This window comes from Diadema antillarum, unplaced genomic scaffold (assembly GCF_040938485.1).
Source record: "Diadema antillarum isolate AM-2024a unplaced genomic scaffold, OU_Dant_1.0 seq00001392_RagTag, whole genome shotgun sequence".
NCBI lineage: Eukaryota > Metazoa > Echinodermata > Echinoidea > Diadematoida > Diadematidae > Diadema > Diadema antillarum.
In genome coordinates, this window is record NW_027272147.1 from 478,894 (window position 1) to 497,259 (window position 18,366).

At 37.8% G+C, this 18,366-nt stretch overlaps 1 protein-coding gene across 1 annotated transcript; it reads right to left on the reverse strand.

Moving 5' to 3' along the window:
* Window positions 1–1,868: 1,868 nt before the first annotated feature.
* Window positions 1,869–17,179, reverse strand: LOC139708969 (digestive cysteine proteinase 2-like). Its single transcript, XM_071620938.1, has 10 exons — window positions 17,027–17,179; window positions 14,404–14,559; window positions 13,759–13,931; window positions 11,084–11,339; window positions 9,777–9,972; window positions 6,868–7,061; window positions 5,566–5,657; window positions 4,602–4,766; window positions 3,149–3,338; window positions 1,869–2,121 (listed from the first exon to the last, which is right to left on the reverse strand). The coding sequence occupies exons 1-10, from the start codon at window positions 17,070–17,072 to the stop codon at window positions 1,910–1,912; spliced, it is 1,680 nt and encodes a 559-aa protein (XP_071477039.1). The 5' UTR covers window positions 17,073–17,179; the 3' UTR covers window positions 1,869–1,909.
* Between the last annotated feature and the right edge of the window lie 1,187 nt (window positions 17,180–18,366).

Consider the following 18,366-nt stretch of genomic DNA (forward strand, 5'->3'; position numbering starts at 1 on the left):
CAGGCACTTCAAGTAGAAGCCATCAAATCTATTCCACTTCCGGATTTCTTCAGCTGACAAGCAAAAAAAAAAAAAAAAGGGGGGGGGGTCTTTAGCTGAAAAACATTACCGCGCTCACACTTCAAGATCTCTATCTTTTTTTGTATGGCGCACAAAAAGTGTGTGTGTGTGGGGGGGGGGGGGGGGGGGGGGAGCGAGCCCCCTGCCCCCCCCCCCCTCCCCCCCCCCTCCCCCCCCCCCCTCCCCCCCCCCTCCCCGCCCCGTTCCACCGGCCATGCTTTATTTCAGACACTGATTACTTGACGATAATTGATGCGGAAAAGTAAAACCCAAAGTAAAAAATGCACATACTTCTATATGATCAGCTGCACTTATGCGTCCAAAAATTTGGCAACATGATAGATTAATCTGCAGAAACACACAGAGACGGACACTTGACAGATATTACACACTTGAACTTCGAAAAGTGATGAGAAAAAAAAAAGGCAAAACATTGACACAAGCAATGTGATGGACATATTATTGCAACACATATCCAAGCTCTCTCTTTCATCCAACTGCTACTGCGCTTGCATAGTTATTGACATTTTATGAAGAGTTTAGATGCGATATATATCATTAACTTGATATATCCGAGATTGAAGCTGCTGAAGATCACAGAAAATGATAAAAGTATATGTGATAATGTTTATGTTATATGTTTTTTCTCTGCTAGACGATATACGAATATAACCTTACCTAACCCTAATCCCACCGGGGTTTTTTGAGGGACTTGAAACCACCGGGGGGGGGGGGGGGGGGGGGGGGGCCTTTTTGGCCTCCCCCCTTCAGATCTCGGTCGTGGATCGCGCGATCCTCGCGAAAATTTGCACCAAGATAGAGGCCAATGTAATCTACAAGACTGTATAGTTAGATTTTTCAAATTTTATACTAATCAATTTATGCTAGTTAATTTTATGCAAAAATAATTTTTTGCCTATAAATCTAAAAATAAAGCTCCAAGACTTCTAATTTTTTGGGGACACATTCTTTTCAATATTCTCAACAATAATATTGAAGCAAAAATTCGGCTTCATAATTATTTCTTATGTATTTTATTGTTTATTGAATACATACTATTATGTATTTCTTTGTTTTTTTACTTTTTGTTTTTATTGTTTTTTCGCCAAAATTTGTCGCAGAAACTTTTTAAAGCATAATCATGCTAATATAAATCATTATCAGCCATTGAAAGTAAAAATATTCATCTTTATATGAATTAATTGCAAAAACACAATTTACATTGGATTTGTACACAAAATCATGTTTTTGAGCAATTTTTGGGTCGATGAATTTTTTTCATAGGGGCGTGGTATCAAAACGGTATGCCCGGTAGCAACAAATTTGGTCTCAAAAGTTGCCCGATACTTAAAAGAAAAAAGTCATAAAATGTTGCGGCGAGAGCATCACGCGTTGCGGAATAATCACCCGAAAAGTCGAGCCCCCCCCCCCCCCGGTGGGAATAGGGTTAAAAGAAACTTCTAAAATGGCGCTCATCACAAAATATGAGAGAAATGTAATTTGTTTTAATTGAGAGAGAAAATTTGAATTTAATCATTGAAGATGTATTACCAACTTCAACAAAGTTATAAATTAAAACGATATCACAAGGCATTTGATGATTGTGCAACCAAAGTATACAAAAGAAGGAGCTCTATATCAAAAGGGGAGCATTTATTCCATTATTGACATAGTAACGACAAGTAATGAAAGAAAAAAAGAAACAATAATAGGGTGACAAGCACCATAAAACACAGAAATTTGTTTTTATCTATTTATTCTTCTTCTTCTTTTTTTTTGGGGGGGGGGGTTCGTATTTGTTTCTGACGGTTAATCCGACGGTTTATGTAGGCCTAATATTTTGATATGTTTACAAAATAGGGAAACAGTCCAAAAACCCAAAGCAAGGGTAGGTAGCATCCATGGCCACTCCACAGTTGTTGTCCTTCATGCTGATCATGACGTAGCCGTTGTTTCCCCAGTAAGTGGACCAGGAGTTCTTGATGAGCCAGTAGTCCTGACCGTTGTACGTCCCGTAACCAACGGCCAGCACAGCATGGTCCAGGTCATTAGAGGTGTTACCTTCAAGTTAAACATCCCAAAAAGGTGATGATAAGATTTCTTTCAGCGTAAAGGGATCGGTATAGTTTTGGTTGAGGTGGATGGCACCCACATTGTATTTGATATGACCACTTCGTTTCTGGATTTCTCAGCCAATTCAAAACCGGTTTTTTTTTAATCAAATCCATCCTTATTAAACTTTATGCAGACTTAAAATTACTGGTATGTGATGTGCTTCCCCTGTGCATGTATGGTAAAAAAAAAACCATGGCCCCAAAGTAGAGCTTTTCAGTTTCAGTTTCAGCTTCAGTAAGTTTTATTTCTCCACTTGTTTAGAACAATTTTGATAAGTATGATAGATTATTATGACAATATCAGACATATTCGCAAATCATGGACACATATAAACAGGAGTTCTCAGTGCATAGTCATGTAAATAAAAATGATATATTTCATGACGACAAATCTTTAAAGGAAACCGAAACTCAAAGAGCAATGTGGATTAAGTGAAAACAGCAACATTATAGTAGAACACATCAGTGAAAGTTTGAGGAAAATCGGGCAATCGATGCAAAAGTTATGAATTGTTAAAGTTTTGGTGTTGGAACCGCTGGATGATGAGACTACTAGAGGTTATGACGTATGAGTGGACAACAATATAAAGAAAATATAAAGAAAAAATTCCATCAAAAAAAAAATCGTTTTTCACGAAAATAACACATTACATCAACTTCATACTAACATAGGTTAGAGGTACCAATAAAACTATTCCCCCTGCTTTATGAAAGCCGTTTGTCAATGCTCTTTCATAATGCCATAGAAAAGTGATTTTGTGTGTGTGTGTGTGTGTGTGTGTGTGTGTGTGTAATTTTCTTTATTTTCTTTATAGGAGGAGACCGTTACTTTGTCAAAAGGCAAATCGCTTGACTTGGACAATGGCCTCTAAAGATTTTTTAACTGAAGGAATTGTCTTGCCTCGATCGAAAGAGGTTGTGCTGTTGCAACAACTTAGTGAGGGCCTTTGAATAAAAAAGGCTTTAACACTTACCACACTTTGCATCGTAGTAGACACCGTAGGAGTAGAAGGCAAAGGATGGGAGGTGGGCATCAATGCCAACAGAAATTGGTCCTCTGGTAGATATGGCCTTCTTGACATCACCCTGGTTCCCGGAAGTGACGTTCACATATCTGGACAGTGTCGTGATTCCTTTGGATTTGTCATAATGACACTCCCCATCCTGCGTCAGGAATTGAATAAAATACATTGACATTTAACCCTTGAGGCTTTTAATGAGCTTTATGCACCAATTAACTGATCCATACTCCACATCTAGATGGAGCACTTTCTATGTAAATTGGCACTGGTACTGTCTGGAAACGAGTTGATGATAGAGAAATACACAATCCTCTTAGCCCGTGGTGTTTCCTGACATTAAATTTTCTCTTAAAGACCGAAGAAAACTGTTGTATGCCTCAATAGGCTAACTATTTTGCTTTTTGTCAAGTTTGCCTCAGAGGCAAGTGGCTAAAAAGGTGGTGAAAGAACACAGCTAGCTTAGATGCAGCGATTAAATGCTTTAGGCACAGAGGGGTTGATTTTCACATTCTTTAAAGGGGATGGCTAGTAACCGATCAGTGGGAATCAGTGGGAATGCTGAGGGATGATTGTTCCAATCCTTGTGGGATTCATTTAAGAGTACATCATATATCTACTGTTGTGTGAAAATTATTTGCTTCAGAACGGTCTCATATTCAAGTAATGTGCAGATTAATGCCCCGTCACTGACCAGGGACGCTTACCTGGATACATTAAACTGCACATTACTTGAATATGAGACCATTCTGAAGCAAATTATTTTCACACAAGAATAGATATATAATGTACTCTTAAATGAATCCCACAAGGATTGGAACAATCATCCCTCAGCATTCCCACTGATTCCCACTGATCAGTTACTAGCCATCCCCTTTAAGCAATACTTAGTTTGCAATTATTCATACAAGTCTGTGTTACATCCTTGTAAAAAAACAACAACAACAACCTCACAAAACAAATCCATCAAAGCACAAGACAGTCCAGCCATAAAGTAGTTTATAATACTACTAGTTTAGGTCAGGGAGGTGGGACAGTGTGGCAATCAGCACCCCTACTTGCCTACCCCCCCCCCCCCCATCCCCCCCCCCCCCACCCCCACCCCCAACCCCCAACCCCCCATACACACAGCAAGAGAAATAATTAGCCTCACACCAAGTAGGCCTATACACTATTATCAAGTGTAATATACCCTCTTCAGTTGGAATTCAACTGAATTCTCATCCTGGGATATCTCTTGACCTTCAGGAAGAGGTTGTTGAGGGTCACAAGGATATGACGCAAACGACAACAACAACAACAGCAACAACAGCAACAACAACAACAGCAGCAACAACAACAACAACAACAATTAACAACAACAAGACTATATTACTGAAATTCAAAGCAAAGTCACTATAATGTACACCTGTCCAAGGTATGGTCCGTAGTCTTCCTCAGCCTCGAATCCCACTTTGTTCTTTTTCAACCACTCGTATGCTCTCCACTCTTCTCCTCCATCGCAGCCATTGTTTCCCATGGCCCAGGTACAGTCCATCAACATCTGCTGCGATACACGAATTCTTTCCTTGTTCTGTGATAAAAATGAAACAAGAAAGGGATATAAGGGAGCTTGTGTTGCAGCACTGACAGAATATGTTTCAAGTTTTTAATTCTTTTCATTGCAATAACCTGGATGTTACGACTAGAGTGTATCTACCTCACATTGTTAGTTAGAGTCAGATCGTTGAATTGAAAGAAAAAAAACAGATCATTCATGTCTTGCAATATCATATTGGGCAATAATTGCCACAAAGTCGTTACATTTACACTTGTACAATGTGTAATTATCGTCTTGTCAAATTCATATTTCTCACCAGTTATTATTACTGCCACAACATCTGCAATTTTTGCAATTTCTGCTATTATGGTCCAGATCATCACTTTCATCATTATCTCGTCTCTTTCTCATCACAATCATCCGTAACAAATCATTATCATCTGTCAACACTACAACACCAGTCTTAATTTTCACCAATATCATCTCCCTTTTTTTTTCACTCCAATCATCATTGATTTTTTTTTCACAGACCCCGCCCCACCCCTACCCCTCACCCCCGAAAAAAAGTATGAATCGCGTGACTTTTGAAAAGTGACCATCTTGTCATTAATATGTACTCACTTATTGCCTGACTGACCAGATCACTCTCATTTTCATCAGTCAATAAGTGAGTGTAAGAACATCTTTGCTAAATCATTTTGCCCAAATTTAATAATTTTCTTTAAAAAGTTACGCCATTTTGATCAAAGGGGGAATTACTTTCTTGATGTGTTATATAGTTCTCCCAAAATATGCTTTGCTATTAAGCTGGCAATTGGTCCCCCGCACAAACCTTCACGAAGTAACCACCCTCTATGGCCTCGGCAGCACCAAAACTCCAGCAGGATCCACAAATAGCCTGGTCTTTGACAGGACTAACGGCACCTTTACATTGGAGGATAAAACAGGTACATGTATTTGTTATACATGTAGTATGTATGAAGAACAGATCAACAGATCACGTGACACGTATTGACACGCCTCCAATGTATGCTGCGCATGCGCATTGCGAAATAAAGGCAGCTTCGGAATCGTAACCTTCTCGAGTGCAGATATTCTTACTTTGGTCTGTATTTAACTTATTCGGGAATATATAACAGTATTAGCAAAGAAGAGAAAGTGGCAGAGTGATGCTTCAGAGTGCTAGAGAAAATACTCACATGAGTGAGGTTCATCGCACTAAGTCTTAAATCTCTCATATTCCATTTTTATTGATACCGTAACATCACAATAATTTATGCTACTGATATAGTTGACGATAAAGGCTTGGTCGGCAGTGCAAAAGAACAATTTTGCTTTAGTTGTCCTGATGTATACATGTGCATGTACAATGATCATGCAGGAACCAATAAATCAAATCAAATCAAATCAAATTTTCTGCATTTTACATCACCTGTTATGTGGGGCCCCATTTCATAAAAGATGTTATAGGATAGCAGCTCTTGCTAGAATAGTAATTTCCAATCAACAGCCAGTCAGAAAGATAATTTTCTTGACGCTAGCCATAGCATGACAATTGCCATTCCATCATGAGAGCTGCTATTTAATAGTAACTTTTTTTTTTTATGAAATGGGGCTCGGATCTACCACATTATTAGGGTCAAGGTATATGAAGATTAGCAAAAATTTAATGGGATTATAATTATGCACAGTTAAGCTATCTACTATTAGCTATCACGCAGTCATCCCACGAGACCGACACCCACGAGTCATGAGACCCACGAGTTCGACATTCTAAAAAAAAAAAAGGTCCATGAGTCATACAGCCCACGAGTCATACAGCCCATTAGTTCCACACTAGGCAAATAAGGCCCATGAGTTCGACACTAGGTAGGCTTAAATAAGGCCCACGAATTCTACACTAGGCAAAAAGGCCTATGAGTTCGACATTACCCCTCGAGGCTTATATGGAGGTCTCGTGGGCCATGCTTGATTAGTGTCGAACCCATTGGCCTTGTTTGCGTAGTGTTGGACTCATGGACCTTACGTGCTTAGTGTCGAACTCATGGGCTGTATGACTCGTGGGCTGTACGATTCGTGGGCGTTGAACTATCAACGTACACCCCCTATCGCTGTGATGCACACAATCACATACCAAGAATATTCCAGTCGATGGAGTCTGGCACGTCTTCGAGTTTGATCCTAGAGCCATCGAAAGGGATGCCGTGGTTGGAACCAGATGACCTCTGTCGACCTCTCATCTTCCTGAACTCGTCCTCGGCGAGGTCGGCGAGGTGGTTGATGGCCAGGGTGAAGCCTCGGTTGGCTCGATTCATCGAGTGGATCATTCTGACGTGGACATGTGATTTCCAGATTTTCAGGTGAAACATCGTTACTTGACGGTTTCTTACAAACTTAATTTCTGATGCATTCATAATGATATCCTGCTCGCTACGTCTCATGAAGTTCTATGTGCACTCATGCACAAAGCGCTAACATGTCTCGCATGTCAATTTAACCCACTACATGTATATAGTTTCATAAAACCCAAGACCGCCAGATAAAATTCGTACTACTAAGAGCCAACCGTGCAGTAGCGTACTTCGATTACAACAGCTCTGACTTGTGTAGTACCTTCTCTTTAGCCTTTATGCATGTACTTACAGGGATATATTTTCCTGTACTAGTAAGCATAAATGTATATTGCTACACTCTTTAAATGCCATCTAGAAGTTATTTCGACTCTGAATGTAATAAGGATGTTAAGTCGTAAGGAAATCCATTAAAGTGAAATGATGCAGCAGTCATACAATATACAACAACAAAAATTTTAATCATGAGAATTGATGGGGTCACAATATGATTCCAACTCAATGTTAGTCAGTTTCAGTTTATCTAGTCATATCAGGGGAGAAACGACCACAACAGGATGTGAGACCTGGTCCGTGAAAATTAGTTCAAAGGTTTAAAGGAATTGCTGAAAATGTTTTCAGATATTTAAAAATCTGAGCTGCACAGTCCAACACATTCCACCAATATCTCTAATACTGCGTCAAAATTAATTTTTGAACAGAATCCGTATTAGATATAATCATCTAACGCAAGTCTCTGAGTGACTTAAATTCCCACACTAAATTTTCCCTTTCGCCACTAATGTGTTAGAATAAATCTTTTTATGGATACAACGTACACTGCAAAAAGTCCGGTGTTAAATAGTGAACACCGAGCTGGTGTTAAATTTTCGGTGCTCATTTATGGTGTTAAATTAACACCAACGGGTGACATTTCCAAATTTTAAACAGTTTTTTGAAGAGTTTCTTAGAAACTGCACTTCTTGTTGATTTTTAATTTAAACAAGACGATCAAGAATTTTACATTAAAATACTAGATTTTTGAAAAAATATGAAAATAAATTTACACCAAAGTAACACCAGCTGGTGTGGTCCCTTATTGAAGCTGGACGGGTGTTAAACCATTGATATTAACACCAGCAAATATCAAATCAACACCATTAGGTGTCATCTTTGAATTAACACCAGTACAGTGTCAAAATAACACCAGGTACAGTGTCAAATTAACACCACGAAGTGTCAGGTGAACACTTTTTCAACACCATCACAGTGCATTTTTAACACCTGTGGGTGTGGTCCTTTATTGAAGTTTGATCGGTGTTAGATTTAACACCCGTGGTGTTAAATCTAACACCGAAGTTTTTACAGTGTATAAACCATGTGAGATTGGTTCATGATTATATAATTGACTGTAACAGCATAATTTTTGGTTCTTTTTGTGTGTTTGTACTTGAATGATTTAAATTTTCATCAACTTGAACATCATTATACACAGATCAGTTTGCTAAGTTTGACACTTTGTTATAGAAATTAAGCAACCATTATATAAAGATTAAGCAACCATGATATCAAAAAGTGTGTAAAAGAACCCGAAGACCAGCTGATCTCAGAGGCATCATTGTACACGCTTCTTCAAAGAAATACTTCAGGCTCATACACTTACTCCTTCTTTCTACACTTCCTGGAAGACACTAGCTACTGGATATATTAATCCTGCTGCCATGTTTTACATTAACGTTTTGACTCGTGACTGTGATAACTCCTAGAATAAACATATCAACCATGAAATATTTTCCCAATTAGTCACATTTGCACGTCTGCCACAATTTATGGATGCACAACCCTCATCTCTTTAACTCACTAGGTCCAGTCAGCAATCCGTTCATACATTCAAAGTCAAGCGTTATTTAATGTATGCTGGTGGTCAGGGGGTTAACCACACCATCAAAGAGAAACCACAACTACTCATCTTCCGCCAATGAGAAGCTTTTTTTTTTCACGAGCATCATAAAGATGACAATAAAAATGAGAATTCTAGTTTCAATTCCTGTGAGAAAATTCATCCTGCAAATGTACATGTACACTCCCAAGACCAGTTGATGAAGTGTATCAACATTGTGTACGAGCATATTATATACGACCATGGCGGTTATGAAAAATTAAAATGGGATGTAGACTTAGGTACGTATATGCTAACATGAGCAATGGCTTAAAATGAAATACCACTGATACGTGACTAAGGAATAAGGCCTATCATATATCTATCGTATTTCTATAGATAAAGATGAGAATATTATTTTGCAATCTAGCCCGATGTCAAATATATCAAATTTTACACAGATCCTTATAGTATTATAAAAAGACTTGTTGATTGGGCGACAAAACATTTACTCCGTGCGACAATCGATCCGGTCTTATTTTTCCAAGGACTGAGGGTTTAATAAGGTTGCGACAGAGTTTTAGATTTAGTTTGATGTGATGATTAGGATTTATAGGGTTAGGGCTAGGTCTGCGGGTAGAATTTATATTTGTCAAGAGAACAAATACTTCATGGCAGCAATCGTCGCAGGAGCGAATGTCATGGAACCATTGATTGAAATACTGAAATTGGTATAGCTAAATATAAAGAGACATGATTGTTTATTTGTTTGTTTGTTTGTTTGTTTGTTTGTTTGTTTGTTTGTTTTTTATTTAGACGTATAATACTATATACCTGACATTCTTTGTGAAGTGACCCTTCCTTGTCTCGTGCTCCTGTGTCGTCTCATACCGCTTGCCAAACTGGTCTTTGAACTCGTTAAACAGGTGGTGGTATCGGTCCCCCATCTCTGGATTGATCATCTCCCGAAATGGGTTGACTTTAATCTGGTGCTCCATGCCCGGTCCTGGAAAACCCCGGCATTTCAAACCTATTCATAAGGTTTAAAAAGAAATGATGACGGAGTATTGTGCGCCAGGAGACATCAGAATCAATTGAAGAGTTTGTTTGCAAAAACCGATAAGTCCATATTTGTCAAATGGAGATATTTGCGATTAAAGGTCAAGAAAAATAAAGAGAATAATAAGAAAATTTTTGCTTCTTTTGACCATAACTTCAAGAATATACCTTTATATGTAGTGACCAATACATCATTTAAAAGGTATCATTTTGTATACCTTATGACAGAGGCAGTACTTCAAAATCTTCAAAAAAATGGACTTATCGGTTTTTGCAAACAAACTCTTCAATTTTACAATTTTGTTCATTAAATGCTAAATTCATTTAATAAACAGAAAGACTGTGACAAATTGAAAGTGGAAGAACGATCTCATCGTCTCTGGAGGAAATAAGTGGTCCTTTTGCTGTGGTAATGCAACATTATAATGTCTTGTCAATCTTCACAAGTGAAGTAAGAGAAATAATGGAACTGGTTATAGTGAAACAGACGGATATATTGCTCCCAAATCTTCTGTGCATTCATACCTGAACATCATCAAAGCTTCAGGTCACAACAACTGTACCGATAGCTAAATCGCATAGGCCCATACAAAGTCTATGGTATCTGATATACTGAAAATTCATAAGCATTCATAATTATCAATTCTTCTTTATTGCTCCTTTGAACAAGGATCGAGTCAAACCTTCAATGCCAAACTCTGTCAACACTGCGTCTACAGGCATATTAAGACACATATATCACCAACTCTTTGTTTTACATTGTTGATCTCATTTTCATGCATAAACTTGTTAACAAATGTCTAAGCCCTTCCCCCCCCCCCCTTTCATGCAGTTTAATGAATTGCACCTGTCTAATGGGACCTGCACAAACTCTATGGCAGTTTCGAAAGCTGGAAGGGAATGTGTTAATGGGAGATCCATGGCCTGAAATCTTTGTTTCAAAGTACGAAACATCCAGCAATTTTCTTTTTTTTTTCTTTTTGTAAGAAGGCTGTTGACTGGAACGTACTGAAAATTTGATGTCACTACTTAAAATATAAACTCATCGAATTGATCTCCTATAGATCGTTTGAAGAAATCACCTTTCGGAATGTCAAACGTCGTGTTCGGGATCGCCGATGTCTCATCAAAGAATTCGTAATCGATCACGTATTTGTCGAAGTGCGAACCCAGTAGAGTGTTGTAGCCCATCATTTCATACCGCACGGGTCTCACCGGCGCCGATCGCGTCACGGCGAACGTGTACACGCTCTTCCGTGTAAGGTTGGAAAACGTCGTCGCCGTCACGTTCTGCCAAAGGTCTACCATCAGCCCATTACGTAACTCGGTCCTCGAGTACTAAATGTGAAAAAAAAAAAATGATTAATATTCTTTATATACAAACTGCATTACATGATGCAGACATAGCATGATATAGGGATAGAATGTGAATGTGGACACAAGTAAAATGAATTGGTCACGTTATCAATTTGCAAACCAAAGGCGGATCCAGGAATTCCGTACACATAAATTTTCATTTCTTTTGTTTTACCCAAGAACGAAGAGGGGGCGCGCGCACGGTGCGCCCCTTCTGGATCCGCCACTGCAAACAGTGTATGGTTCACAAGAACATTAATGTAGTAAATACATTGAAGTGTTTGGTGAATTGAAATAATAATTATTATTAACAATTTATGCAAAATGGGGATATAATACATTGTTTTGTTTAGGTCTATACAGGAAACTCAAAAATTGTTTTGCTACCTTCGTTTCTTTTTGATTTTGCAACTGAGAAATGCTGTGTTTGAAGACGGAGTTCAAATTAATCATATTTATTGATTTGCAAAGAGCCGCTGATTTCACAGTCCTGATTGTATTTGAATTCATCACAAAATATTTTCTTTGTTTTTTCAGCAGAAAAGAGTTCAATATGTCTCAAATTAATAAATATGGATATATCTGTTTTTGCATTTAAACTCTTAAATTACCTTTTGCTCAAAAACGAATTGGGTAAACTTGGAAGAGACATAAGAAACCCAATAAAACCAAGAACTTTCCCAGGATAACTTTCCAACTGTTCTCCCCCAGAGTTACCCGGTGGATTTGCCGCACGTCTGTACTCTTGGGCTGGGGAGTTCTTTAAAATGAAGAATTAACGTTTCCTGTTCCTGTTTAAAGGGATGATATAGTTTTGGTTGAGACCTAATTTCAGGTTTCTAACATTTTTTGGTGAGATAATGAGAAACCTCTTATGAAATATGAAAGAGCATGTACTAGTAATTCTATGAGGAATTCAATGTTTATTTGATGAAAATTGGTTTTGAAATGGCTGAGATGTACAAAAAAGAGCGATTCTAATAAAGTGTGGGACCCACACTTTATTACGATTGCTTTGTTTTACTTTGTTTTTGGATGTTTCAATCATCCCAAACCTGATTTTCATCAAATAAACTTTGAATTCCTCTTAAAATGGTATGTTCTACACTATATCATAAGTGTTTTCTTGGTATCTCGCAAAAAGTCAAAGCCCAATTCTCATATCCACCAATACTGTACCATCCCTTTAACACTTAAATGTACACTAGTTGGGAGGATCCCTATTTATTACTGTGGTGTCTTGTGACATGCGATGCAGGCATTAATAAGCTGGTAGCTGTGATGGGGGAGGGGGTATTTATCTAATTTCTTGCGAGGGACACGAGGGAACGTCTTAATCGTACCAAAGTAATATTTGATAATAAATACCGCCATTTTTATGACCGCGATTATTCTTTCCAAACCTCCAGCTCCTTGCCTATAGGCCTACCCTTTTACAACGAGATACTAACAATTTATGACTTGCCCTCAAAGATACACGTAATATACTTTTTGACTGCTAAACTTTGCACTCTCTAGACTGTTGTCAGAGTCCAACAAGGAGTACATGACCTGCATTCAAAATATACCTAATATAGGTAAAAGGATGTAAAAGCCAATATTTCCAACAAAAAAAAGTCACGTGTAGCTTGAAGTGACTGAATCTTGGTTGTAAATTCACACAAAGGTCTGTATCTTGCACGAGTTTATGATAATTTCATAAATCTTTTTTTTTAGGGAAGCGTATAGACATCAATACAATTCAATGTAGAATATAAAAGCTTATTCAGCGAGTTGAGGGGTTATACAGAGGACAACGTGAAGAAAATGATTTTTTGCAGGTTAATTGCCCCAAGTCTTGGTGTCGTGGCTTAACATATACACCGTAAAACAATATGTATGCATACTCTGAGAATGAATTATGCGCGAATCATTTAAATAATGAGTGAATGCATGCATGAATAAATGAATAAAGGATGAATGATAACTAAATAAAAATGCTTCAATGAATGATTGAAAAGATTGCTAAATGATCAACATAATGAATGGATATTGAATTGAGTGGATGGATAAGTGAATGGATGAATGTGAAAAGGATGGGTGAATTAGATGACGAAATGGTTATAGATAAATGAACTGAAATAATGAATGAATGAGGGAATTCTTGAATGAAAGAATGAATGAATGAATGAATGAATGAATGAATGAATGAATGAATGAATGATGAATGAATGAATGAATGAATGAATGAATAGATTGATGAATGAATTATAAATGAATGGATGAAAGAAAAATAAATGAACAAATGAATGAACAAATGAATGAACAAAGAATGAATGAATTAACAGACAAAGGAATGGATGAAAGAAAATGAATGAATGAAAATGACTAGTGATTTAATGATGAATAAAAAGAATGTTACCGTGAAGAAAGTGAGATCTGGTAGGAGGCTCTGAGGCAAGACTGGATTAGTCTTGTCTCCAGTCACATTGAAGCAGGTTTCCTGCCACTTGTTATTGGATATTGTTGCTGGAGAAATCTTGTAGGTGTTGCCGTAAGAAGGTTCATCCCCTCGGTAGAATGTCTTGTCCATCCCTTGAAAGGGGAGCAGAATATAAGACTAACAGTATCAATATAAAGTTGGAATCATGTAATTGTAGACACATCATGTTCTATAAGTGTGTGTTCCTGATTTGGATTTCAATCACTATTCTCCGTGTTCTTAATTGGCTGCTTTAACTTTCTGTCATGTATGTGTCTTTCCTGAGCTACACAATACCATTGCAGTATGTTTCATATTTCCACATTATATATGATATATATATATATATATATTAATTATATATATATATATATATATATACATATATATATATGTCACAAAACTAGAAACAACTCGGACATTAATACATTGTCATTCAACCATTTCTATTCATTTGTTCTGTTCACAATTTCTTCGTACTTTCTTTATAGTTTCATTCATTGTACAAGTTGCTCTTCTTACATCTCACTGAAATGTAAAATGAGATGAGTTTTAGCATCATAACAATCTTGAAATTGTCCTCACCATTGTAGACATCTATTCTGCTTCTCTTGTTTTTCCCTTGGTAGAAAATTTCAAAAGGCTCATCCAGCTCGGCATAGGGTAGCCTTATGAAGCCGGTGGCGTGGTAAGCATCTTTGAAGACAGGCTTATTTGGGGCGGCTTGAACGCATGTCAGACCTGTTTCAGAGAAGAATTCGATTTTGATTTATGGAAAATAATCAATTCAAATCAATCCAATTAATTATTATCATGTCACTGAGTAGATAGAAATACACTATCACCAAATATTAGTTTTTCACTGTTACACCGGTAAGCCTTTATACTCTTTAACATCACGGTTGACAAATCCAACATGACAATCTAATTTCTTAAGTTGATATACCGGGTGTCCCCCTCAAAAAAAGGGGAACGGTGGATTTTCAGTACCTTGCGTTCTAAAAGTGATATATTTTTTGACATCATTAGAAAGAGCATCCTCTGCAGAAGACAATGATACCAAAATCATTAAATTTGGTTCAGTACTTTTTCTTCTACGCCAATTTCTGAAAACGCAGTCATTTTCAAATTTCGCCGGATTTTTGCGACTTATGAGATAGTAATTTGAGTGCGACACGCGATCCATACGGTGAATATTGTGTAAGCTCGGTGATCCATGTCAACAAAAGATACAGCTTTCACATTGGGCACGGGCCAGAAAAAAACAGTGTGTGTGTGTGTGTGTGTGTGTGTGTGTGTGTGTGTGTGTGTGTGTGTGTGTGTGTGTGTGTGTGTGTGCGCGCGCGCGCCCAATATGAAAGCGTTATATTTTGTTGACATGGATCAACGAGCTTACACAATTGACCGTATGGAACGCGTGTCGCATCCAAATTATTATCTCATAAGTCGCAAAAAATTGAAAATGACTGCATTTACAGAAATTGGTGTAGAATAAAAAGTACTGAACCAAATTTAATGATTTTGGTATCATGGTCTTCTGCGGAAGATGCTCTTTCTAATGATGTCAAAAAATATATCACTTTTAGAACGAAAGGTACTGAAAATCCACCGTTCCGCTTTTTTTGGGACACCCGGTATAGGAAGAAGAAGGAGTGATGGAGCAGAAAGAATTGAGAGGTGGGATTGAAGATGAGGGGACAGGCATGAATACGAGGATATAAACAAACGTGACAAAGAGAAGAACAGAGTTGACTAAAGGAGACGGAAACAACGAAGAAGGGTTTGGATAAAGTGAAAGAGGAGATGTAGAGAATAATAAAGAGGATGCGAATAAAGAAAGAAAAGTCAGAAGAATCAATAGGCTGAAGAGGAGAACACTGGGAAGACTGTGTGGAAGAGAATAATAACTGAGAATTATAAGGGCGTTACGGCTTCATTTAGTGGCAACTTAACGCCCTATCATTCTCAACCGACGTGTACTATAATGTGATAGGAACCAATGTTATAAGAGGAGTGGTGGAGGTGGAAATGGGATTGACAGATTGGAAGAAGGGGGAGAAAAGATGTAAGGCTAAAAGAGATGGAAGAAAGGTATAGAAAACAAAGAAAGACAAGGGAGAGGCGGAAGGAATTGGAGTGACTGAAGGCAGGAGAATGTGGTATAAACAAACATGGAAGAGAGATGGTCAGACATGTCAAAGGGAAGGTATGTACGTGTATAATGAGGAGAAACTCGATGAGGAAGAACTTGAAACAGAAGAAACGAGGGAAAGAAGAGAATAAAGTGGAGACATGCATATTTTAAAAGTCAAGGAACAGATAGAATGCTGTGTTAAAATAGGTGAAGACTATAAAGGAAAAAGAGAAGAAAGCGGGAGAAAGTTCAGAAGTGGAGGAAGAGTGGAGGGTTTTGAAAGAGGAAATCACGGTAGTGTAAACTGATCATAATGATGACCAACTGTCCTCCATAATGCACGTTCCATTGGATTAATGCAAGCTTCGCAGACTTCTTCTTTACTCTGGAAGCAAGCAAGAATATTCTCTAATATGGGATCATCACAGATCCAGGACCAATCTAAGCCCAAAGTAAATTCCAAGAGTATGACATCGGCATACTTAAGCCACGGAAAAGATACGGTTTGGATATCAACTTTGCCATCGAAGTTGATAAACTCAGCACTCTAGGTCACTCATGTATTTCTAAACCCATAAGTGTCACAAATCCAAGAAGCTAACTTTTGTTTTTAAAAAAATAATTCCTCGACCCAGTTTAGACGTGAAGTTATATAGACAATAGGCCTATTGACAAAATAATTATTTACAGTTCCTGTTATGATAAGACTGCATAGCCTGTATGGATCTATAAACAAAATCTCATATCGCAAGCATTTTAGTAGAAAATGCCTGAACATTAATAGCCGATGAGGTGAGACAGGTCTCGGCAGAACAAACATAGAAAAAACATTCGAGTGCATTGCTTTTTGTCAGTCAATCTCTATATCAACTACCGTGTATATCCTAACTTAATATGTTCATTAGCTAACAATTACGACCAAGTGTCGGCTGTAGATAGACATCGAATGTAATAATGAAACTGAAAGTAGACAAGTAGTTGGCCTGAGCTGAAAAACTCGTTCTTTTCATGGTACCGATAATAGTGACCGAAAAACCGGGAGAATTAAGATTATCAAATTATCATCTTTGTTACCGGTCAGCACTCCAATGAGCAGCAGATGTCCAGCTTTGACGATCATCTTGATGAGCTGATCTGTCTGATCTGTCTGTTATCAACCATGCATGCACCTTCACGCGAAAACTACAACGTATACGCAGATAGATTAGTTCCGCATATGCACACGCATACAGAGTATAAAAGCATAATATTCCTATGCTCACACAATGTCGACCACCCAAAGAGCATTGACTTTGGACTCTGGAGCGAAATCCGAGAACTTCAATAAATCACGACTTTATGCTGCGACCAACCAGGTCCACCTCTTATTGGCAGGCGGCAAAAACCCGACAGTCTTGTGATATATCTGCCTTGAATTCTATACTCGATTGATTACAGAGCATCACGTCACCACGTGCCTGGGTCAATATCTAACACAATAGATTAACAGTAAGTGCCTATTGCAATGGATATAATAAGACCTATTCATAGCTTGTAGATATAGTTTGCAGTCGGAGTTTTGCGCGCTTTCTATGCCTAATAAAAAGTAATTTTGAAGAGACTAGAAATCTCCCTTTCTACCGCACAGCGTTCTTAACGCCGGAAGCAGGAAATTGGTTGACGGGAAAGCTATTCAACAATATTTGCATGCAACTTTGCATTAACCAAATCACTTTAAAGTTCTACACACATTGCGCTTACTTATTGTTAATACAGTGCACTCCCGTTATAACAAACACGGTTATAACGAAATTCCGGTCATAACGAAGTAAACATTTGGGCTGCAATGTCATCCACTCTATGTATTTCTATTGTTTATTTGTTCGGTTAGAAATTCCGATATAACGAAAGAAAACTGCCGGTCCCGAGGATTTCGTTATAACGGGAGTCCACTGTATGATGTACCCTACAAGTATTACACTTTGCCACTATATTGTTTGTTTACTATATGTCAAAAAACTGTAGGCCTATGTCAAAAGGTACACCATACATATAAAGTATGATTCTGTATCGAGGGGGGGGGGACACAATTCAAAATAAATGCCAATCGATCTAATCATAGCTGTATTGAATAGGCCTGATGTAAATCACACAATCACAAAAGACAGATTCATAAAACTCGGACATGAGCGTGTTAGGGAAATTCCGACAATCCGTTGAAAAGTTATGAATTTGTAATGTTTTGGTGCTTCTATCGCTGCATGGATGAAAAAACAAACAAACAAACTATACAGTCACATAATGGAGGATTTTGTTAATTTAAAAAATACTAAGAAAACTCAACAAAATTTCTCCTTATTTTTTGTAAACGAAAAGCACACGTTCCCTCATATTGTTAAACTGACATACTCTATATGTTATGGGTATCACCCCCT